This window comes from Camelus ferus, chromosome 5 (assembly GCF_009834535.1).
Source record: "Camelus ferus isolate YT-003-E chromosome 5, BCGSAC_Cfer_1.0, whole genome shotgun sequence".
NCBI lineage: Eukaryota > Metazoa > Chordata > Mammalia > Artiodactyla > Camelidae > Camelus > Camelus ferus.
This window is the reverse complement of record NC_045700.1, coordinates 64,179,438-64,202,904: the sequence shown is the minus strand read 5'-3', so window position 1 is coordinate 64,202,904 and position 23,467 is coordinate 64,179,438. Positions and strand designations below refer to the sequence as shown.

The 23,467-nt window shown below is 38.0% G+C and overlaps 1 protein-coding gene across 10 annotated transcripts in view; it reads left to right on the top strand.

The window, feature by feature from the left end:
* The window catches only part of UNC80 (unc-80 homolog, NALCN channel complex subunit), a 190,476-nt gene extending 168,621 nt beyond the window's left edge, over positions 1 to 21,855 (top strand). For 7 of the 10 annotated variants that reach the window (XM_032479957.1, XM_032479961.1, XM_032479955.1 and 4 more), the window contains 9 exons: positions 269 to 453; positions 1,176 to 1,341; positions 2,711 to 2,890; positions 5,869 to 6,007; positions 8,535 to 8,591; positions 15,175 to 15,256; positions 16,231 to 16,342; positions 16,967 to 17,166; positions 17,946 to 21,855. In XM_032479957.1, the coding sequence (XP_032335848.1) occupies positions 269 to 453; positions 1,176 to 1,341; positions 2,711 to 2,890; positions 5,869 to 6,007; positions 8,535 to 8,591; positions 15,175 to 15,256; positions 16,231 to 16,342; positions 16,967 to 17,166; positions 17,946 to 18,218 (1,394 nt within the window). In that variant the 3' untranslated portion in view covers positions 18,219 to 21,855. The remainder of the gene's footprint in view (positions 1 to 268; positions 454 to 1,175; positions 1,342 to 2,710; positions 2,891 to 5,868; positions 6,008 to 8,534; positions 8,592 to 15,174; positions 15,257 to 16,230; positions 16,343 to 16,966; positions 17,167 to 17,945) is intronic. The other 3 variants (XM_032479956.1, XM_032479958.1, XM_032479959.1) reach the window with 3 other exon arrangements.
* The last annotated feature ends 1,612 nt before the right edge of the window (positions 21,856 to 23,467 follow it).

The window sequence follows — 23,467 nt, the reverse complement described above, 5'->3', positions numbered from 1 at the left end:
TATTTTCCAAAATACTATTTAAAGGCACTTAAGAAAGATCTATGTGCTGTCTTAATCAGAATCAAAACATGTTACCACACAAATGTCTGTCTTGATGTCAGAACAGTCTCACTGAAGAGTGCATGAAAGTTTATGGAAACATGGAGAGAGTTCAGAAATGTCGAAAATTGATGCGTTAAAGGGCTGTGGATGCGGGCGGCAGGATGTGGGCGGGGTTCCTCCCAAGCACCAGTCGGGCGGCTCATCTGTCTCTTTTCCTGGTATGAAGCCCTCAAGGTGATTCTCGTCTGCTTTGAGAGGCAGCTTGGAAGCCAGTGGTACTGGCTGAGCCTCCAGGTGAAGGAGATGGCCCTGCGGAAGGTGGGAGGCCTGGCCCTGTGGGACTTCCTCGACTTCATCGTGCGGACCCGAATCCCCATCTTCGTGCTCCTGCGCCCTTTTATCCAGTGCAAGGTGTGGTGTGTGCTTCTCCTCCGGGGAGTGACACACCCCGGGAACGTGCTGCTGTCCAGATTAAGGCAGGATTACAGCAGCGTTGCTGGGGGGAACGTGTTACAGCTAGTCAGTAGGACCAGCTAATACCATGCTTGATGAAAAAGACAGCCCAAACAAGTGTCCCAGGGGATAAAACTTCATGTTAGAAGAACTTTCACTTAGGGAGGTAGGTATAGCTCAGTGGTAGAGCACATGCTTAGCATGCACAAGATCCTGGGTTCAATCACCAGTACCTCCATTTAAAAAACAAACAAAAAGACAGAAAAAACCCTCACAGTAAGAGCTTAACTAAAGTCTATGAAACTTTGCCCTCTTCCCATTTTTCCCCCAACCCAGAAAAAGAGATTGACCCAATGGAATGATCTGAAGAATGGTCTCCTTTCTTTAGTGGTATGACTGAGATCGGATTTTAAATAAACTTGAAAAAAATGGGATAGTTAAAGCATGTTTTTCCCTGGGACTCTTAAGTATTCATCTACTTTCATTCTTTCCATGCCCTGATTTCCTGGGGCAGTGATTCAAAACAGTGTATTGGGTAAGCACTTTCTAAGCACTGTTCTAAGAACTTCATAAGCACTACCTTATCAAATCCTCACAACCAACTATGAAATAGATGCAATAATCAGCCCATTTTACAGACAGGAAAACTGAGGACCTGAGAATCTATGCTTTCCTTTCAGCTTCTGGCCCAACCAGCAGAAAATCATGAAGAGCTTTCTGCCCGACAACATATTGCTGACCAGCTGGAGCGGCGTTTCATCCCACGCCCTCTGTGTAAGAGCTCCCTCATTGCTGAGTTCAACAATGAACTCAAAATTCTAAAAGAGGCAGTTCACAGTGGGTCAGGTGAGTATGCGTGGGGTATTTTGAATCTGTTTGACTAATAGAACTTACAACCTACCAAGAATGTTTCTGTCCAGGTCACTGCTCTCTTTGGAACCAACTGTGAGTTAGCCACTTCAGTACAACTGGTAGATTTCATCGCTGTCAACAACAAAACACATCAAAGGAGTATCATAAGAGTTTAATTTACTCCTTTTCTAAACATTTTTTAATCTTCATGTCAGTGGTTAAGCTTTTTCTCAAATATTTAACTGTAAAAAAATACTTAAATTCTTACTTCATTTCCTTTTTGAAAAGGGGACTCACATTCAGTGAACATCTATTACAGGATAGATTATTTCATAGATGTTATTTAATTTAACCCACACTAATACCTGCAAGATGCATAACTGAATGTCTGCTTATAGAATGAGGAAATTGAGAGGCTCAATAGAGGATTAATAACTTACACACATAGACTGGCACCAGTGATAGGACTTAAAACCAGGTCTGTATGACTGATTATAAAGTCCTTGACTTCACACAAATTGGAGGGAGAGAGGGTTGAATCAAAACTGGCAAGCTAGGAGGTACTTTCTTTACACTGTTCAAAAAATTTTCTTTGGGAGTGCATTGTTTACTTTTATAATTAACACTAACTGCAGGCTACTGAGGAAAAAAAATAAATCATTATCTGCCATTAGAGGGCAGTCATTACCCATAAGTAGAATATTATTATCTGATGGCTTTTTTTTTTTTTTTTTTTTTGTCTAAAACTTTTACTGTTGTTTGCAATGAAGTAAAGACAAAGAAATTGACAAGTATAATCTTGGTGTAGTCTATACAGTGCCATTCAAGTACTCTGCCTTATAATAAAATTATCTAACATAGAACCAAGGGGGTATTTTATAAGTTGTAATTTCCAGAAAAGGGAATAAGAACTCAGTTTGAAGTATGTATTCTGATTCTGATTGTGAGGTTCATTTCAGACAATGAATTTATTACTTCTTTACGCTTGTGTCAGGTAAAGTATATTTCTCAGTGAAATTGACCAAGTTGGAAGCTACAATTCAGGTCAAAATTAATTTGCATTTCGCCAGCCTTGGAAAATGAAATTGAAAACAGAGAAGGAGCAACATCCAAGCATTTTACATTGTTAGAGATACGCTCCTTGCAATAAAACTATTCAATTATAAGTACATTAGTGGCCAATTTTTTTTTTAACGTTTTCACTTCTATCTGCTATTTTGTTCTGAAGATCATCTATGTGGGACACACTGTTTTGCTGACCTTTCCTTAAAAAAAATACAAGTCAGAGAGAAGTTTGAAGTTTGCACTTGTTTTCTGTCAAGATCCTCACCATAGATTTCCTTTGGCCTCTCCATCCTGCTAGCCTACCAAGGGAAGACATCCATCAGCACTGTGGGCACCTCCACCTCCGCTTACCGCCTGAGCCTGGCCACCATGTCCCGCTCCAACACGGGCACCGGCACTGTCTGGGAGCAGGAAAGTGAGCCGTCCCAGCAGGCTTCACAGGACACCCTGAGTCGAACTGATGAAGAAGATGAGGAAAGTAGGTCATCCTGCAGAATTTGGCGGGGGCAGGGAGGGATGGTTAGGGGCTGGGGAGGTCGTGTGTGATACAGGCTGGCCATGTGAATGAGGACTTGGGAAGGATTTCTGCTTTTGTGACCTTTTTCAGTTCTGATCCCCCCCAGTCATTTTTACAAAAAGGATTTAAAATGGAATTGTGACAGATCCCATGATTTCTAATGCCTGCTTTTCTATAAATTCTTTGATATCCTTGGTCATTTGGTAGGAGTTGGGTAGACCATCTTGCTTAGGTCAGTCAACACTTAATGACCCAGTTGGGCAAGAAAAGTGAGCAATGCGTATGCTCATGACTCGGAAAAGACTAGTCAGCTGTATTATCTAGAATGTAAGCCAGAAGACTGTCTCAGGGGCATATAACCCAGTTTGAGTTTAAAATGTCCCCAGTAACAGCCCAGGAGCTTCTAATGCATATGCTTAAGATTTGGTGTAATGAAATGAGGAGAAATCCTGTCAAGAACACACTTCCATATATATGCATAATAGTTTTAAAAGAAAGTGTCCATTAAACACCACTCTCGTAGAATGTTTTCTTAACTGTATCAATTATTTTCCAATTGTGTTTTTAAAATATTTTATTTAAAAAAATTTTTAAAGACCTAATTAAGGACACTCTGGTATAAGATTTATAGCAAAGTGTGCTGTCAATGCCTTATGAAAACAAAATCTGGATCTTCACTCAGAGCTTCTCCATATGAAATAACAACAAAAAGCCCCACTCTGAACTAAATTAAATAGAGTTGAGGTTAGAATTTTAATTAACTAGGATGAATGAAAGTATTTTAACACCCTACTGCAGTTGGATGTGTAGGAGAGGGAAAGAAATAACTGCTTTGTCAAAATGCACATCAGTTATATTTCCGGATTTAGCTTCAGAACTAAGTAGATAACAAAGTGATAATCATATTGTTCTGCACCTGACTTACAGACACACTTGTTTCTAAATCACCCTGGTCATTGCTCATGGAAATAATCCTAAAATTGTAATTTGGAAAATCTTGAAAAATCTTGACCAAAAGAAAAACAAAATGAGAGAGACAAGGATCAGCAGTTAGAATATTTATTAAGTCCTCGTAATAATCTAGAACTTAAAGTAATATCCATTTTCCTTTAATGCTTCAAGTAATCTCTCCTAGCAATTTTTTTAAATGATGACAAATGATAACAACCTCTCTTTAATAGAGCTAAATATATTTTGCAGGTAACTTTATAAATACGTAGATGACCTAGCCAGTAGAAAGAGCTAGGGAAGAAAAGTGCAGAAGAAATAAACAGAGATATCATTGACCAAATGCCAACACACACACATGCACACACACACTGACACATGCAAGTTTTTGCTCTTATCTCTGCTCTCAGACATTACAACCGTCCCAATGAACGAAAGGTTGCTAACACATGGTGTGGTGTGATTGTGATGTGGGTGTGTATTCATTTACTAGGTGGGGTATGAAAGCTAGAAGGTTGACATCTTTGAATTAAACAATCTTCCTATTCAGTCGTCAAACCTGTATCAAGACCTAGCAGGAACAAGAAAGTATGAGAAAGATATGTTCTGTGCTCTCTAAAATCTTCGATATAGTCCTGCAGAGGAGATGACGGACATTTATGATAAAGAACACTTAACAAAAGAGTGAATGGAAGGCAACACACAATTAATCACCAAACAAACATTGAAGGAGTAAGTGTTCAGTGATATACGAGTTTGAACAGAGTGAAAAAAATTAGTGGAATCCCAGAAAGTTCTCAGTAGGAATAGCTCAATCTACCTGACCGTGTTTTCATGTTTTTTAAGGCACATCTGGTTATTCTCTTCTCTATGAACACACCTAAAAAGAAAATACCATTCTATACCAAGAATCAACTTCCAGCCAGTCATTATATAGCAAATTAAAATGTTTAGCACTTTTTCTCTTCACCTGTTTGGTTTGAAATAAATTTCACTCGAAATAGGACTACTTGGAGATATTTTAAATAAATGCTGTTAGATGACCTTATATGGTAACGTTTCACCAAAACTCTAATGTTAATCAGAATATGTTTCCTGTTCAGTAAGAAACAATACTAGCTCACTTAGAATGAGGTCACCTCATCATAAATATTGTACTAATGTTAATTTTCATATGCATTTGGATACATTCATTTCTGCTTCTATGAAGAAAACAAGACTGCATGCATCAAACTTTAACTTTAGGTTAAAATAAGCATTTGTTAACGAATTTATAGGTTTTTAAATATTTTTCCAAAAAATGCTTGAAATAATCTTTCCCTCAGCAGTCTAAAAATCTTAATAAAATGTACTGAATGTAGTGTTTGAATGTCAAACAAACATGCTTGACTTGTTTAATAACAAAGTCCCTTATTGGACTACTGCTGGAAGGTTTAAAAGTGTATAGTCCAGCTTTTCTGAAATCTTTAATTTGCAGATGCCCCTTGACTTCTACAAATAACCTACTTGTAGTAATGGACAAGGAGTTTACATTTATTTCATGAAGGCTGTTCAAGGGTGGGAGATGTGTAGATGTGAAGAATTATCCTTCATCCCTTTGTTTACAGATTAAAAACTAAGCCCCCAAAGGTCTTTTTTTTTTTTTCCAAGATGGAGTTACAGTCATGAAGATTTATTGAGGCTGTTTCCCTCACCCAAATTATGTAACTGGTCACTTTAACTCGAAGTTCTGTTCATATTCTCAAAATGACAATGTTCATTAACTCTGGCTCAGCTGTCAAATTCTCCATTTTTGTACAAATAGTGAAGATGTTTCTTCAGACCCCAGAGGTCTTAGTTTTGAATCTGTACAAAGTGATAAATGATAATTTAGCTTTAGAGACTGCCCTAAGATTGTATTTAAGCCAAGGACGGAACCCAAGCACAAAGTTGGTTTGGGTTTTCTGATCCACGTCATAGTTGGGTAACGCTCCCTTCTCTGGCCCTTTCAGATGACTCTGTCAGCATGCCCAGTGTGGTAAGTGAACAGGAAGCTTACCTCCTGAGCGCCATTGGAAGGAGACGGTTCTCCAGCCACGTCTCCAGCATGTCTGCACCTCAGGCTGAGGTGGGCATGTTACCCAGCCAAAGGTAAAGAGCCCCGGGTATGTTATACTCTGTACTTGAGGGCAAAGGCAGAAATTCTGAGAATTCACTCCTGTTATTCTAAAAAGCTAAAAAGAAGCAAACAATGTTTTGAAGTAGACCATTCAAGCGATTTTTCAACCAGGGTTCCACAGGCAACAATTTGCAGAGAGTTTTCTAAGCCAGGCCAGTAGAAGGGATCTCAGTTTCTGATCCTAGCATTATTTCTCTTCAGAATTTTTCTATAAATATATATAGGATCTTTGTTCATGGTCTTCTTTCAGATGATATTCTTGAATTTCAGATACATCATCAGCTAAGCTAATAATTAGTGTCTCGCAAGTGTATAAGACTTGCTTGATATATTTGGTAAAGTTTAGACCTCTGGTATGTGATCAGTATTTAGTGGTCAGTAGTGATACTGAACCAAGCAGAAAAGGACCTATGCCACTATGTCTGACCTTGGGCAATCATTTAACAAGAGCCCACAGTTTTCTCCTCTGTGAAATGAGAAGATTAGCTAAAGTTGGTCTTCAAGGTAACTTCTCAATCTATAGTTCTATGATTCCATAACTAAATCCTTTAAGACATTTTCTTTGATGTTCTCTGCCCTCTCAGAATATTGATTAAAAACTTTATATACATATAGTTTGCCATATATATGGTAGTATAGAAAATGGTCTGACATAAGAGAATTAACACATTGTAAATCAACTATACTTTAATAAAAATTTTTTCTATTCCAGAGTCAATAAAATTTTTACTTCAGGAACTGAATTATTTCAAAGAATATGGCCTTTTTTACTTTTATTACCTATAGAACCATTGTGTTATAATTTACACATGGAAAATAATAACGATCAGAGCACATTCTAATGTTCAGATAAAATTAATTTACATGCAGAAATAATTACCTTGTACCCAAATCCTTTAGCAAATCATTCCTGACCTGCATGGATGAAATAAAATTTGTGAAATAAAGCCAAACTTTGGAGAATATTTTTAAAAGGGGGAGATTATAAAAGATTAATAAGTAAATTACATGCTTATACAGAAAGCAGTATTTATGTACTATTTAGTTATTACAAAAATTGATAATATATAAGGGTAACTATCATTGTAAGAAATTGTTTTACCCACCATTTGATAATTTTTATCTTTGAAAAGGAAGTCTTATAAATAAAATATATGAACAAAATCAGGGCCAAACTATAAAATGTCCAAAAAATATGTAAAATCATACAAGCAGTTAACATTGGCGACTAGTGATTTTTTTAGTGATTTATTTTTAATTGCTAGTAATGTGTAAACTTCTCTCAAGAATGAATAAAAACTATCTAGCCATCTACTTGAAAGTTTTATTTAAATTAGAGAATTTTAGGAATTTTAAATGGAGGATCTTTTTGTTATTTACCTAAAACAACTTGGCCATCAATTCCCCTTGTCCATATCCTTTCAGAGGTTATCTCATTTCTGGGGAGAAAATTTGTTCTATTATGGATATACTAGAAACCCAGAAAAATAATATAGGTGACCCCTTTGGGCTTAAGTCATACTTTGGAAGGCTAGCGAAGATAATGATGTCTATGTGTGTAGGGAAAGCCTCCTGAGGACAGACGCTATTTTTACAGTAAACAGGTGAACCACAATTCTTTGGGGGCAGGCACTCCAGTTTTCTGAATAGTTTAATTCCATCCAATTTAGCAACTATTTATTGAGTGCCTTGTAGGTGCTTTGCTCAATGCTGGGCACTGAGGGAAGGAGAAAAAGTGTGACATTTTCTGTTCACAAATCCCCAAATCAGCAGCATCCAAATATATCAATAAACTATTTAATTATTCTCTCACCAACCTGATAGGCTTTTTTTCTTTTGGCATTTACAATTCAGTCACTAGAGGATGGAGTGAGGAGGTAAATGCGAGTTCCGGGTGAATTTCCCAGGGTTATCTTCCTTCCATTCGTGTACTTGCATTTTCATTGCAAAATTAGCAAGTGAAGTTGGGTTCTTTCTTTGCTTTTCTTAATGGCATCTGTTCCAAGAGTTGGGTTGTAGCAGTTCATGGTAAGTGGTTTCTGTGTGATAATGTCACAATACACCAGAAAGAAGCAGGATCCTGGTCAGTGAAGCGTCATGTCCATGAAATAGGTGAAAATCATCACCACCCAACCAAATAGTTACCAGAGGAATGACAGTTTCGTCTTCTCCAGATTCATTCTGCGATGCGTTTCAGAGCTCATGTGTCCATTCAGAGCTCATTTTAAGTCCCAACTCTTGACCAATAAATAGATCACTCCACTGAGAGTCGTGTCCCCCCAGAGTCACTCCTCCCCCATTGCCTTGAGTCCTATGTCTTGACAGACCCAGCACAAGGTGAAATGGTTGACTGTCTCCTTTTCCTTCCTTGTTCTGTTAAATTGATTTTTTTTTTTTTTTTGGCTCTTGGAAGCAGAAAATCGCATGCCTTTTTTCTTTTTCTTTTATTTGTTTGCATTTTCTTTCCCTAAATGCTTCATCTCCCTACCCCTCCTGCAGTGAACCTAATGTCCTCGATGACTCCCAGGGCCTGGCCGCCGAGGGCAGCCTCTCTAGGTACAGTGTCAACGCTACCTGTCTATTGGTGTCTGTGCTGAGGAACTAGCTGTTCCCTGTCTCCTCTGTCTCTCTGTCTCTCTGTCTCCTCTCGTCCCGTCGCAATAACGATTTTCATTTCTTGCCCTTTGTTGCTCATGAACACACGACCCTGGAAGTCAAAGGTGTAGCCTCCTTCATTTTCAGCTTCAGAGCTCAATCAAAAATGGCCTAAAAAGCTTACTTTAAAAAAAAAAAATCCCTGGAGTTCTTTTAGGGCTTATCCCATGGACCATCTAAAGAGTTTAACATGCCAAATGTTAAATTTATCCCATCTAATCATTTCCCCCCCAATATCCCTTGATATTCCTTAAGAAATGTTCTTTCAGAAGCCTTTTAATACAACTCTCCATCATCGGGAAGCCCCTTACTAATTCCAGACAGGCCTTTTAGCTAATTGCATGGATGGTAAGAAAACAAACAGTGATGCTGTAATAAGTGTTGATACAATTTATGTCATCCCCTCTCTAATGCATGCTTTGTGGCAGGCTATCGTAGTAGCCTGTTCAAACGACACTTGTATAAAGAATGCCTGTCCCAGTACAAAGAGGACTCCCAAATTTGCCATGAAATATCAGACACAAACCTTTCTTGTTAAGAGAAGCCTTATGCTGCAAACAATATAATGGTTTGGCTTCTGGCTTAAGGCTTCAGAAAGGGGGACTGCACCTTTAACACTCAGATAAACCACGTCAAACATTCCTAATCTTGTGCTGTTGATTCACACCTCTCAACTAATCCTCATTAGGGGCAATGCTTCTTGTTCATTCTAAGAGTGCCTTTGTTCCATCTCAAGAGAAAACATTCCCTTTCAGGTTTGCATTATAGAGTGAGTGCCATACACCCATGTTTATTGCTCTATCACAAAGATGAGGAAATGTTGAGAGGCCGCTCCTGTGAAAGGCTGTCCTTTGTTTTCTTTGCATCTCGTTCAGATTTCACATTTTCTTCTGCCATTGAAAATGGGAAACTTATTCCATCATCAGGTGTATCTTTTTTTTTTTTCACTGGCCTCATAATTCATGACATTCATTTGTGTTTGCGAGCCCTTGCCATGACAGATCAGTCTCTTACTGGTGGTAAATGTGGAAGTGCCGTAGAGTGAAGGCTTTAGTACCATTACTGAGGGTTTTGGGGACAGAAGTACAAAACAGTCCTCTAGATGTTTTCCCTTCATTGTTTGTAGTATTTGAAGAGCTTTGAACCAAGTTTAGCACTGTGACCACTGGCTTTAAGGCATGCATTTGTTTAAAGTTTAATATTAACATACTGAAACAGGAGAAGCTGGATCAGAAAGATAATTTCAATGTCCTACTGAGGGTAGAAACTATTAAATCAGACTTTCATTTGGCCAGCTCTTCTAATTAGGCCATGTTCTACTCTTGCTGAGTAAATACCAGTCTGGGGTTGGTGGGAGAAGGAAGGAGTTTGTGTTGATTTTTATAAATTCTCCCAGGGACTTGGCCTTCTCTGGCAGGCTTAGGGTTCAGATGACTCTGATCTGGAGTTATCTAAGCCAATTCAGTCTGCCCTGGGTCCAGTGTCAATGGGAATAAACCCAAAATTCTTGCTGTATGACAGTAGTTCAGAGCCAAACCTGTAGGTTTTATCTGCAGTTGAACTAGTCATTCCTGTGAGGGCTTTGATGACTGTTTTAAATCAACTGTTGTTGGTTTGTTGTTCCTGTAACTGGGGTGTTTCAGTTCTGGGTGTCAGTCACCCAGATTCAGTTACGGTCATTAAGAAACCAGAAGGTGAGGTGTTTACTTTGGATTCTAAATAATTCTAGTAATGCAGAGGCATTCCACCGGCCAGTAGCACATCCACCTTTGCCATACACTGCAAATCATATCTCTTGAACTGCATCATGTCACCAAGTTCTCTTTGGAGGAGAGGAACTTTTGGCATTTACTAAGAGGTGGGTTTATAAAATAGGCTATATACTTTTTATATTTGGTTTCTGGGCTTTCTTCTTTGGGGCATGAAACTTCTTTATGCTGCAGGCTCTTAAAATCCTCAAGAAAGCAGTAAGGCATGAACCATGTAAGTTACATTTAGCACACACCCGAGTACTCAGGACCTCAAATCCATCCAAAGGAGTCGTAAGGAAAATCTGGCACCAAAGCTTAAAGAATATCAGGAAGCATGCCTAATGGAAAGTAATAAACTTGACTCCTCCAGCCAACCCCATATTTTGATAAACTTTCTGAGAATTTGCTTTTGAAAAAGCACTTGTTTTAGGCAAAGTGGGCAAGTTGGTCTGAGGACTAAAAAAAGAAAGGAAAAAACTAGGATAATCGGATAATCTGATGAATAGATGGAAATTAACACAATTCTTGCAGACCTTTAGAAAATTTCTTCCAGGATTTTTTTTAACCTGTGCTAACTGGTTTCTTATAAACATTCATGACAAGGAATATAAGCTTGTTGGAAGCACTATGCTATGGAGAAAAGATTCTTTCTTTTGGAAATTAATAAATTACAATAATGTTCCATGGAAGAATTCTCTGCTTTGAGATTGTTGCCCTTAGAAGTACAGAAACTCATTGTAAATGTTCCCTCCCAGTGCCCGCCCCCAAATACACACACTAGGGACCATATTTTCTCTCCAGAAGAATATAGACACAGAAAGTTATCCAAGCACATAAGCCTGGAAGTTTATACTTGAGGATTAAATTTTCTTTGGACATGTTAGGACATTTTGAAAGGAAGGAATTGACAATCAACTCTAACCTTAAGAAGAAGAGAGTGATTACAATGTTATTTGATTCTGCAAGGGTAATTTTAATCACCTGGCAAATAAAAATGTGGCTCAAGTTTGAACAAGACATGCAGTCTGGGTAAGACAAAATAAAAATAACCTGTCCATCTCATGATCATCCATATTTTTCAAAGTATGAAAACTTGGCAAGTACTCTAAAGTACAAGAGAAAAGTTAAAGCAAGCTTTTTGTGTAGCTGAGAATTAATAGTTAAGAAAACGTGTGTTGTGATACAGGATAAGGATATTCTGCCCATGCTAAGTCAGTTCTTCCAGGAGAGCAAAGATCCAGATTATCCCCACCCCCTCCAGCTTTTAAATCTGATTCCAGCCTCTAATATCAAAATTCCGTGGCATTTGAAAGATACATTTTCTTCGTTGTTGTGGAGGCTAAGTAAATTTTAAACAGTAATCTTCTACTGGGAAAGGGAAGAGTAGGATTTTGTCTGTTTATATCCCTATATCCCTCTTCTCTATAAATGCTTTATGGCTCCTTTAGTGCTGGCTTCATGCACTCCCAGCACAAGGCCATCCCTCAGGGAAAGTGGCTCTGCTCGTGGTCTGGCACTACACCTCGAGATTCTCTAACTATATTAAAATTGAAACTAAAACTACAGATAAAAGCAATGAAAATACAAATTCATTTTCTGTGTGCTAGTCTCACCCAGTGCTTCTACTCATAATTTTTATTTATGAAATCTATTTCTAGATTGAAATCTTTTTTTTTTTTGGTAATTGAAATGAATGATACAAATTTTTATTGCGTTACTGAATGGCCCTTTGTTCCCCTATCCTATAAGAAATACCATTAAACATATATTCCATCAGGAGATACATACGTATTTATACTCTACAAAACAGGCCTTCGTGCTGAAGTAAGGGAAAAGAGGTAATTTGTGCCAGAATTGTCTTCTAAAGTTGTCTAAGTTTCTCTAGCTTATCAATGACTTCCTTGTATTTTGAGATAGGTGTTTTTGGTTTTTGCATACAGTTGAGTCACAGTGGTTCTGCCAAGACGCAAGTACATTTACTTCCCTAAAATCTAGATCATTTGCCATAGTAATGTTGTTCAGTGATGTAAAAATACAAAGGATGATTTTAGCTTCAATTCAGAAAGTTGTATTGCTTTTATACTTATTGTATACTCTTTTATTTGGCAAAACAGTGGAAATCAGTCATTTCTCATCCCCAAGATTAAATTTTTAGGAAATCAGTTTTTCTGAGAGGTGCTTAGGGCAAGCACCATGGTCTTCTGGTTGGTGTTAGTATTGCACACCTGATGGTCACACATCACAAATCCTACACGTGATGGAAATATTACATGACATGGGGAGAAGCTAAATTGAAATCACTTTTTATACTGCAACTCCAGTTTAATACAGACCTGAGAAAAAGAAACACGTTCTGTGTGTTACTTCCATTTTTAATTTCTCTGTTTTTTATTAACATGTCTTCTGCACACAGTAAAGCTAGACTTTGATGTTCCAAATATAAGCAAGTTAGCATCACATTTTTAGGGAGAATATAATATATTAGCTGGACTGTATTTCCAAGGACATGTTCTAGAATTTCATCGCTGATATGTGCATTCCATTGATGAAATGCTATATCACTTACATAGAACAGATAATTACTAAGGCTGTAAACTTGATCCATTTCTTAGAGATAAGCCTCTCTATCCATAGAGAAAATTTTGATGCTTATGATCCTCCCTTGGAATAATCATCGTGAAATTACCATTATGTTTTGACATTTAACTCCCTGAGTGGCGTGTATTTCTTTTCGTTTCTTGCACCATTTTTTTTCCTCACAATCTCTGATTACTGAATAAAAATGAGACAAATGGACTGCCTCTATTTCATTTTCTCTGCCCAATTATTCTTAAGACATTTTATTGCCTACTTCCTTCTAGTGTTCTAGAAGCAGTAAACTCATTACAAAGTAAAACAAGGAAGCATGCTATATTACATCACTCTTCATGTTCAAACCATTTTACATCAACTAACTTCTTTTCTCTACCTTAATGGGAGGTAGGTGGTAAGTATTAACCTCCCTTTACAGCCAAGGGAACTGAGGTAACACTTAGATGTCAATGAAGAATCTGTTCTAGTGAAAGCTTTGCTAAGTATTTGGGAGAAACTTGTTTCTACTTTTGTGCATATGATAATTGAACATCTTTCCAATTTAAGACACATGTTAAAATGTATAATTAATAAGGAGATGTCATTTCAAACATGCCAGCAACTTAGTTTGGATTGCTTATCAGAATTTATTGCATTGTTCCTTTGGGATATTTTTCCGTCTTCATAGAAAAGTCGTATATGGAACAAGGTCATATATGTATAAAAATAATGAACATCGATTTTTTTGAACTTGATATTCAGGAGGACAAGAAAGTGTAAAAACATCTGTTTTTGAGACTCTGTCTGGAATTTTGTATCGTGCATCCCAAATGGTGTAATACATTATGGTATAATTCCATCTTTATTTCAGAAAAACTGTGATGAACTCCATTTGGGAATCATTCATTTTCTTCTAGTGGAAATAGAAGTAAGACTTTAAAACTAAAAAAAATGACAGATGTGGTTGTGCCAGCCATGGCGATGATAGACTAGTTGTTAATACAACAGGGGAAACATTTGATTGTCTTTCCACCAATTTCTCTCCCTACAACTGCAGGGAGACTGTATTTAGGTAGCTCTTTTTTCTAAAAATGGCAATGAATGAATACAGTCTTTCCTTTTCATGGACAGTTGCTGACTCTGCATTCCTCTGTGGAATGTTTTACTGTAAAAACTATTTGTAGATGACTCTCCTTTTGCAAAGGCAAAGCAGAAAATAATTACCCATTAACCAAATAATCACATTGGCATCATCCACAGGATTACAGTGTTCTCTGGGGCACAATACATTTCCTTTTTTCACCTCCACTCCCATTATAAATACCTGTTACACATGCATGCAGAATGAAAAAGGATCATGGGGCCCATGACCGTGTTTTCAGCTTCACCCAACACTAAAATAGGGACCACTGCCCGTAGTCATTTTTGCATATAAAAGACACACATACACAGTAAATTTGGGGGGAGCAGGTTGTTGCTTTTATAAATTACGTACTATGTTTGGGTGCAGCAATTCGATATTAATTAATTAAACTTCTAAGTTGTAATGATAGCTTAATTACTTTGCCAGCCTTTTAAGTCTAAAATCACTCTCCCAAGACATTTAATTGTCTACCCGTGTGACTATTCATGTACTCAGTAGTCACAGAGACTTCCGGCTGCAAACATGTGTTGAATGTGACCCTTCACCCAAATGGATTCTGTGTCTGATGTGTTTGATATTCGTCCATCTTATTTTCATTTAAATTGAAATTTTAAAAGAGGTGTTCCCATCCATGTGATAGAGTTGTTCGTGTTTGTTCGTCACCACCTTTTCCCTTACCCTCGGGAAAAAAAAAATTGAGATTAGAATATGGCGTCTTAAGCCTTTTTGGTGGCTTCCAATCCAGGGGTGTGATCAAATTGATGTTTTGCTGAATAGTAGATCCAGCATCAGTCATTGAAAACAGAATCTCAATTTTGGCAGCTTGGGGCTACAAAGCCTCGTCCTTCCTCCCAAACCTTTGAAAAGTCCCATCCCAGGGATTCTTTCTCAACCTTCCTTCAAAGATTATGGCATCTTTGAAGTGACTGTTGGACATACGTGGTTTTGGCTAACGCCCACCAGAGGAAGGTCTTCTGTACTCCCTCCTGGGGACACTAACACTGTTGATGCTTGGCAGGGTGGCAAGTGTACAGAGTGAACCTGGCCAGCAGAACCTCCTCATTCAGCAGCCGCTGGGGAGAAAGAGGGGCCTGAGGCAGGTAAGCCGACCCTGCAAGGGCAGGAGAGTCCTCTTAGGAAATGGAAGCTGTATTCAATTTTGAATTCAGATGTATATTAAGGCTATAATTTGCCTTCTCCCCACCTGAAATAAGCAGGACAGAACAACTTTAAAACATGGTAAGTGCTTAGGCAAGCTGAGAGTTTGGGGCTTCTATTTTAGCTCTGAAGTTTCTTATTAACCAAGCTGATTGCTTAGTAGAATAAATGAGCCTATGCTTTTATTTGCCCCCTATCCGGAAACCTTTGCCAGCCAAACCACTGACTGTGCAAGATTTGTTATAAAGTTGATTTAAAGTCTATTTCTGCTTAGAGGCAGAGGTACAGTTATCCCTTCCAGAAGCAGAGACACAGTCATCCTTTCTTCCTCATTTCAAGATTAATGATTCAATTTCAAACTGAAATCGAAGTAAAGATCACCTGTACAAATTTCCTTGGGTGCGATTCCTTTACATTACTGTCTAAATAAAAATCTAAATGAGGCCTTGCATTGCTGCTTTGATGGGAGCGTCCCAACACTGATTTGGAGACCAGACATTTTCCCAGCATCTGAGTTTTTTTTTCATCAGCCTCCCCCTGAGAGTTAGCTTAAGCTCAGTGACAGCTTTTAGATGAGCAAAGGCTGATTGCTAAGCAAGAATTACTAGTTTTGTATCCTAAAATTCACTGAAATTCTCACATTGACTGTTTTAAATTATGGTTAATGTTCTTAGGATATATAAAGGAGTAATAATCAGAAGACAGGATTGGTTAAAGGGGATGCCAAATACGTACTTGCATTTAGATGTGCAGAAAGAAGTTTATTTCATTAGCGATCAATGTGAGGAACAACCATAGGACTCTACAGAAACCCACAAAGAAAGGGACAAACCACAGGCAGAATCCTCTGAGCTCAGCTTTTCCTCCCAGGTAGTTGGATTGTTCGCGCTACCCTTCTTCTGTCTCTTCTCTTTAGCTAAGACGTCCTCTACTGTCACGTCAGAAGACTCAAACTGAACCCAGAAACCGCCACGGGGCTCGGCTGTCCACCACTCGCAGGAGCATTCAGCCTAAAACGAAGCCATCTGGTGAGGCCTCCTGTGTCCCTTCTGACGCACCATTGACACGCTGACATGCCACACAGCCGAGACTGAGCTCATGCAAATAAGCACAACTTTGGAGAGCCACTAGGAAAAGGGAAGAAGTTTCCCAGGAAACTGGAGTGCCTTTATTTTTCTCACCTTCCCCAACCCCATCCCTCCCCTCCTGAACCTAGGAAAATGGAAAGCGCAAATGCTATGAAATTTGAATGTAAGGGTTGTGTTTTCCTTACCCAGGCCAGGAACTAGGATTGTCATATGTCTCACTGAAGAAAGAGGAACGATGAAGAGTAGGGACTTTTAAATGCTGTTGGCAGTCATTCTGAGCGATGACCAAGTTCACTTAATGCTCTTTGCCAATCTTGTTTTTATGTAAAAACTACTTAGGTGAAAAGGCTATTTATGTAAAAATGATTTTTCTACCCAAGTCGTACTGTTTGTAAGAAGGTAAAATCAAAACATGTACATAATAGTCAAATATGCTCTCATTTATTGATAAACTAGCAATGTCTTTACTAAGAAGAGTCAGGAGACACTGATGAAAGCTAATTAAGCACCAACAACATACTTCCCCCCACTATTCCTATTTACTGCTTTATTTCTGACCTACAGCGGATCAGAAACGATCTGTGACCTTCACTGAGGCTCAGCCGGAGCCAGCAGGTGCCCCAGCAGACACACTTCCTGCTACAGTCCAGCCACAGGGCTGCAGCCCAGCCCCGTCCAGGAAACCAGAAGGGATGGACAAACCGGTCCTCACGTCTTCCCCCACCACTGTCATCGCTGATCTTCACAGCCTGTCTCCCAAACAGGTGAGGGCGCTAGAGAAACAGGCATGCCTTGCTCCCGGCGCACCTTTGTCTGGAAACCAGTAGGGTATGCATATGTATCCCATATAAATTAAGTCTGAGTTTGTAAAGCTTTGTTAGCCAGACAGACCCTGGAAAAAGAAAATCTATATAAAGTACATGGCCAAGACTACATCTACTTAAGAAGGAATGAGAGAAGTCTTCATGCTCTTTGTTATGAAAAACCGGAGGAAACATTTCATAGCTAAAATAACCATTGAAAACTAATATATAGTACATAGTTGAAAGACAGTTCAATTGAAAAAAATGTTATCAATTTAGATGAAGCCTTTAAACATAGAGCCTTCTGTATCCTGTGAGAGGAACGTTTGGTTCTTTTTCCTTATGGTTTTAATATTTTTCTTGTTTTGATTTTTTTTTCTGCTATTGATTTTTAGAAATAAGTTCATATAGGCCCCACATTCTTCTCGTGGTATTTAAAGAAAGCTAAGGGACAATATGCTATATACATTTATAAAATCTTTAATGGTTAAAAAGCATTGTAATACCATTATCTCATTTGTATACTCACAGTCTACAAGGTAAGCGGGGCAAAAACTGATGCTCATGCTACAGGTTAGAAAACTGAGGCTTAGAAAGTTGGAAGGGCCAATATAAGATCTCATATATAACAGAGGCTAAAACTGGGTCCAGCCTTGTGATTCCTTGTCTAGTTACAGCTAGACAACAACACTGATGCTACTCCCTGTCTTTCCATGCTGTTACGATCCTTTCAATCTCAGGGTGAGACCCTCCCAGCTGAAGAAGGAGAAAAGAAGGAGGACACAGAAGTACAAGGTGCTGCAGCGCACAGCCCCCTCTCTACTCAACTCTCAGACCCTGATGACTTCACAGGCCTTGAGACATCCATCCTCCTTCAGCACGGAGACACTGTCCTTCACATCAGTGAGGAAAATGGCATGGAGAACCCCCTGCTGGCCAGCCAGTTCCCTTTTGCACCCACTGGGCTGGGGCTGGGGGAGACTGATGTAGACCTAGATGAGTCTCACGTTTAACTCTGCACCTTTTAAGAGTTGAAGGTGTAGACAGGATGTGCAAGGGCTCATGTGGCTAAAAGTTGAAAAACCTTTGCTTGGAAAAGATGAAAACACAGCACTTTACACCCAGTGGGTAGCACAGATCCCAGTAGATTTTGCTGCCAGTGTGCATATTGTTTCATAAACATCTTTAAAAATCAATGGCTAAGATGGTCTGGTTGTGTGAAGACTATAAAAACCAGGGAGGAATAAAGGGAAAGAGCCATTTCACTGCACATTGTTTATGATTCAAGAAGCCTTGAGCAGTTAAAAATATATACTATTACAGAGCTGCTTACTTAGAAATATTAACGGATAATGTCTTTTAAAAGGAGAATGCAATTTTTGAGGTTACATTATACATCTCATGCAAATGTTTATTTTTATAATTTCAAGAATATTAAATCAGGTGGCTATACAAGTAGAAATTTACATAAAAATAATAAGGAAATATTAGTTTGGGGAAACTAAATAGTAAGTAAGCTTGCAGCCATTTTTGTTTTGATCAACAATGCAGCTATTTAGAAGAAAAAAATACTATTTTTAGAGCTGTGGACTTTTCAATATTTATTTTTTAATTGTTATTTTCATTGCATATTGTAAATCAAAATGCTCATACCATATAAGATAATTCCATTTCATAATTAGTCACAGTAGAGAATATTCTAGAAATTATCAGACATAATTCTGAATTAAGAAGAACCTAAACAGCCTATACTATGACAAAAATTAAATGTAAATATAATAGCTAGAAAGAGATGGCATTCCTCCTTCTAGCCCTGACTACATCAATGCCAAGACTGGGAGATATTGGGAACTGTGACTACGTTCCCTCACTGCATCCTGTGCCTGCCCTTGAGGGCGTATTTTCAGATATTAAGGTTAGTGTTACTAGAATTGGTTCGATAAAATAACTTTTTCTTAGTGTTAAGAATATTCATATGATCCTTTAGTCATCAAAGTTTATGAGGAGAAAATACAAAGTGAGCAATTTCTTTATAGACACAGTCAGCTTGTTTATTTTACTTTAACTTGAAGTTCAATTACTTCAAGAAAAGTATGAAACTTAGAAGGTTTGTGAGGCCATATCTAGTGTTATTGATCCTACTGTGGGGCTTGGCCTCATACAGTTCAAAATTAAATTTCAAAACTTTAACAGTTTATATTCGAAACCTGTTACATAACTTCTAAGCATACAAAAACGCATACACATACCAAAATTGGAATGGTGGTGGTGGTGTGTGTGGTTTCTAGTCCTCAAGTTGAAGTTCAGACATTGATTACATTGCAGTGAATTTAAAACCTATACATTTAAACTCTGACTACATTGGCTATGAAATGTATATGTACATATAAAGGAGACCTATTAAACCCACCCAAATCACAAAGGAAAATGATTTTTCTGTTAGAATTGCTTATTAAGTAGGCCTTGTTTTTACTGTGATCTACACGTTCAAATATAAGTTGAGGTTTTGGTCTCATTCACTGATAGAATGAAAGTTATCTCTGTGTTAAAGATTAAAGGACAAAACTAAAAATTTCAAATCTAAAACTTCAGAAAATAGAGGTGGTAAATGACCTCTTCTATGTTTCACAATATTTTCAGGACATTTACACTTAATGCTGAATTAATTCTCAAGTGCAAAAATATACATATATGAGTGGTTTTGTGATTTTTTTCTAAGCTATATATTTCGCCTGTTAAAAATTATGCTGCTCCATTAGTGCTTAGAGGCCTTATGTTTGGTAATTACCAGTGTCTGGGCTATATGAGTCTCTATATATGTGTGTGCTTTGTTCCAGTTTCTTGATTCTTGATTCAGATTCTCTGTGTATAGTCGTATCAAATATTTTAAAATAAAAGGGTCGAAGAAGATTGTTAAAATATCCAATCAGAATCCTATATACCTTTCTATGTGTTTTAAAAGTATTGGGCTGTTTTGAACATGACTATGCTGGCCCATTTGCCTTTTAGCCTGACTCCTTCACTCTAGTGTTATGTAATTCTGTTGGAAACTTTTTCAATAAGCTAATAAGTAATGTTGTACCTTGCAAAAAAGCCTCCACTCTGACAAACAGGGCCTTATAGAGTGGAAATGTTTTCATACTGGGACTGTGGAGATTTTGCAGATGTGTGCATCTGTTCCATTTAAGGTGCCCTTAAATGTGTTGAATGTAATGTGTTAAATGTTTATGTGTAATTGATAAAATACATGTATGTGCATAAGATTGTTACAAGATGTATTCTCAGGAATACTGTTACCTGGAGTTTGAAGGAATAATTATTAAAAAAAAAAAAGTCGGGGAAGATTAGAAAAAGTTCAAGATAAGTTACAATTTTTTGTAATTCAAATATTATTGCATAGATAACTGAAAGTTAATTATCACATATGATAAATACAGTACTGGTAATACTAGATCATTTCTTAAGCTATGATATTTAATAATATTTATCTTGTTCAGAGGAAAATTAAAACAGACACTCACTTCCCATATATAAAAAATTGAGCTCCACCAAGAGGCTGCTTCTTCTGAAATTAACTTTTGAGAGATCTTAGAATAAGCGTGTATATCCATGATAGTGGGTGGAGATTTATGCTACTCAGATCCAATTCAAGCAGTTCAAATTCTGGATACAGTACTTTATATAGCAAAACATTTTACTTTCATTTTTCAGTATTTGCTGCTTTCTATAATTCTATTAGATTAATTATGGTTTTTTTTTTCCCCAAAAAGGACACTGAGTTATTGAGTGCATTGCGACAAGGCACTGAGAACTATAGTGTCAAAAGGCATAAATGGGCTTAGCAATGCTGGGGGAAAAAAATCTGTGGAGTTTAGGGGTCTGGCTGGGAGTAGCTGGTTTGCTATTTCAAGCCTCCAAGCTTACCTTAGGCAGGATATCTCCTTCCTTCTTTAGTAGCTGTCCCTTTAGTCAATTAAAAACATTCTCACTCTGCTGTCTGGCTCCAAGAGTATCTGAGACAGGAAAAGAGTGTATACAGGGACCTACAGGGAAGAAAGGGTCATAAACAGAATGACAGTCCAAAACAGAAATTAAATACCCTTCCTCAAATTGAACAGGAGACTTGAATAGTCTCCGGAATTTGCTGCTATCACACTGAGTCATGCCCCGTGACCTCACACTTCTAATTCCATGGCCTTGTCTTGGCAGTGAATAGAAAGTCCCACCTCCTCATTTATTTTAGTGGGTCTCAACTGCAGCATTTCAGAAACAACGTTTGGTTTGACACTCAGGAGAATAAAAACAACTTTAGGGCAGAATGTGTTTGGAAAAACTTAAGACAAATTTACTTATGTTGTTTTAGGATCTTTTAGGATTACAGATCAATGTACCTCCATATTTTTCAATAGTCACTGTGACTGCAGGATGAAAATCCTTTATTAGCCATTTTATAGGTTAAAAACAAAAGATTGACTACACAGCCAACTTCCCTCAGATGACTATGAAGTTTGTTATGAATACTGAATGACCAAAGAGCATGGAAAAAATGCATATGAATAAATACTGAAACGTTTATGAAAGATATTTATGAAAGATTAGACTTCTGTGTTTGAATATGCACATATAATAAAATAAATCTAAAAACATTAAGATGCCTGATTGACTTTCAGTTCTCATTTTTCTTCACAGGGAATAGTTTTCACTCATTCAGGAACATGTTCATTTTAGATCCTTGGGGTCTGCTCTTGTTTTGGGTCCTTGGAACATGCCTTGATATCTGTCCACAACCTTCATAGTCTGGCGTGAGGTTACCCTTTAGTTGGACACCCCCAATTCCTCCCTCCAACCCCAGATGAGCTCCATTCTACTCATGCTCTCCACACCTAACTTGGAAAATAAAGTAGAATGGGCCTATTGGGAGACAAGTACCCCAGTTTGACTTCTCCGCTCAGGTTATGACCTACTGGAATTGTTACTGGGAAAAGGAAAATAAGAATTACCTCGGTTCTTAGTCACCCAAATAAAAAGAATTTTTGATGAGAGACAGAAAGTGTGATATAAGGAAGATTTTTATTAGTGAAGTAAAAAAATAGTAAAAGATAGTACACTCCCGAGAATTGGGAGCTGGCCAATCCCAGAGAGGAAAAATGGCACTGTTCCTTTGTTTTTCCTGTTTTTATATCCTGGTTTCATGATTGATTGATTGATTGATTGACAACTCAGGTTCCCTGCGCTCTAGAATGCCCATCCCCTTTTGGGCAGGTTCATTGGGTCAAGTTATACCAGGGCCCCCTCTCATACGCAGCTGCATCACTTTGATTTTAACTGGCTTCTTTTACTGGCCCTCATTTAGAGAAAGTAAAAAATTTCTGGAGTCCCTTTTCCTGAATGCGGACACACTGCCATTTTCTGGGTTGTTCCTTTCCCCCTGCCCAGTGTTCATTTCTATCTAAACTACCTAACATTATGACTGGTAGGTTTCCTAGGAGGAATGTTAAGGACCCAGTTATTCTCTGAATGTAACCAGGATCACCATGGGATCCAAGTTACCACCAGTCCTATCTTTTATGCAAAGTGTCCCATCCTTACCCTGTAAGGTATGCTCCTGCTAAATCCATTTTTTTTCCTCATGTGAATTTGTTACCTGAAAAATTAGGTTTGCCTCTTGATGGGTGTCAAGCCAAAAGATACAACAAAGCCAAAGATCAGGAGAAGGAAGGAGTTATTATTTGCAGCAAGTAAGGAGAACACAAGGGATCTTTCCAAAAGCAGTGTGTCCCCAAATAGCAAAACTGGGGAAGTTTTAAGTTAGGGGGCTTGGGTGGAGGACAGAGTCCAAGCTTTAGTTGACTGAAGTCACGAGGGTCAGAAAAGGTCAACATCATTATCCCTCAGGTTCCTGTCGATGTAGTGGTTGAGCACTTCAGGCTAATCTGAAATACTGAGATAGAACTGGGAGCTGACAACTGATACATTATCTTTGCTATATTTACTTCTCTTGCCCAACTGGTAACAGTCATTTTTTCCCCTGCATTCTTGTGTCCCCTTAAGATCATTAATTACTAAGACCTGTTGAAGTGAAAGCATTATGGCCAGGCTTAGATTACAAAATGGCTTAGGCTTATCTTATATTAAGAAAGCCATACTTGGTTTTCTTTCTCCAGAGAACCCCCTACCTTATCTGATTAGTTTTACTACCTTTCTTTTCCTGACCCAACAACCCTAGACACATTTGGCAGATGAACAGCCACTCTTACATCGT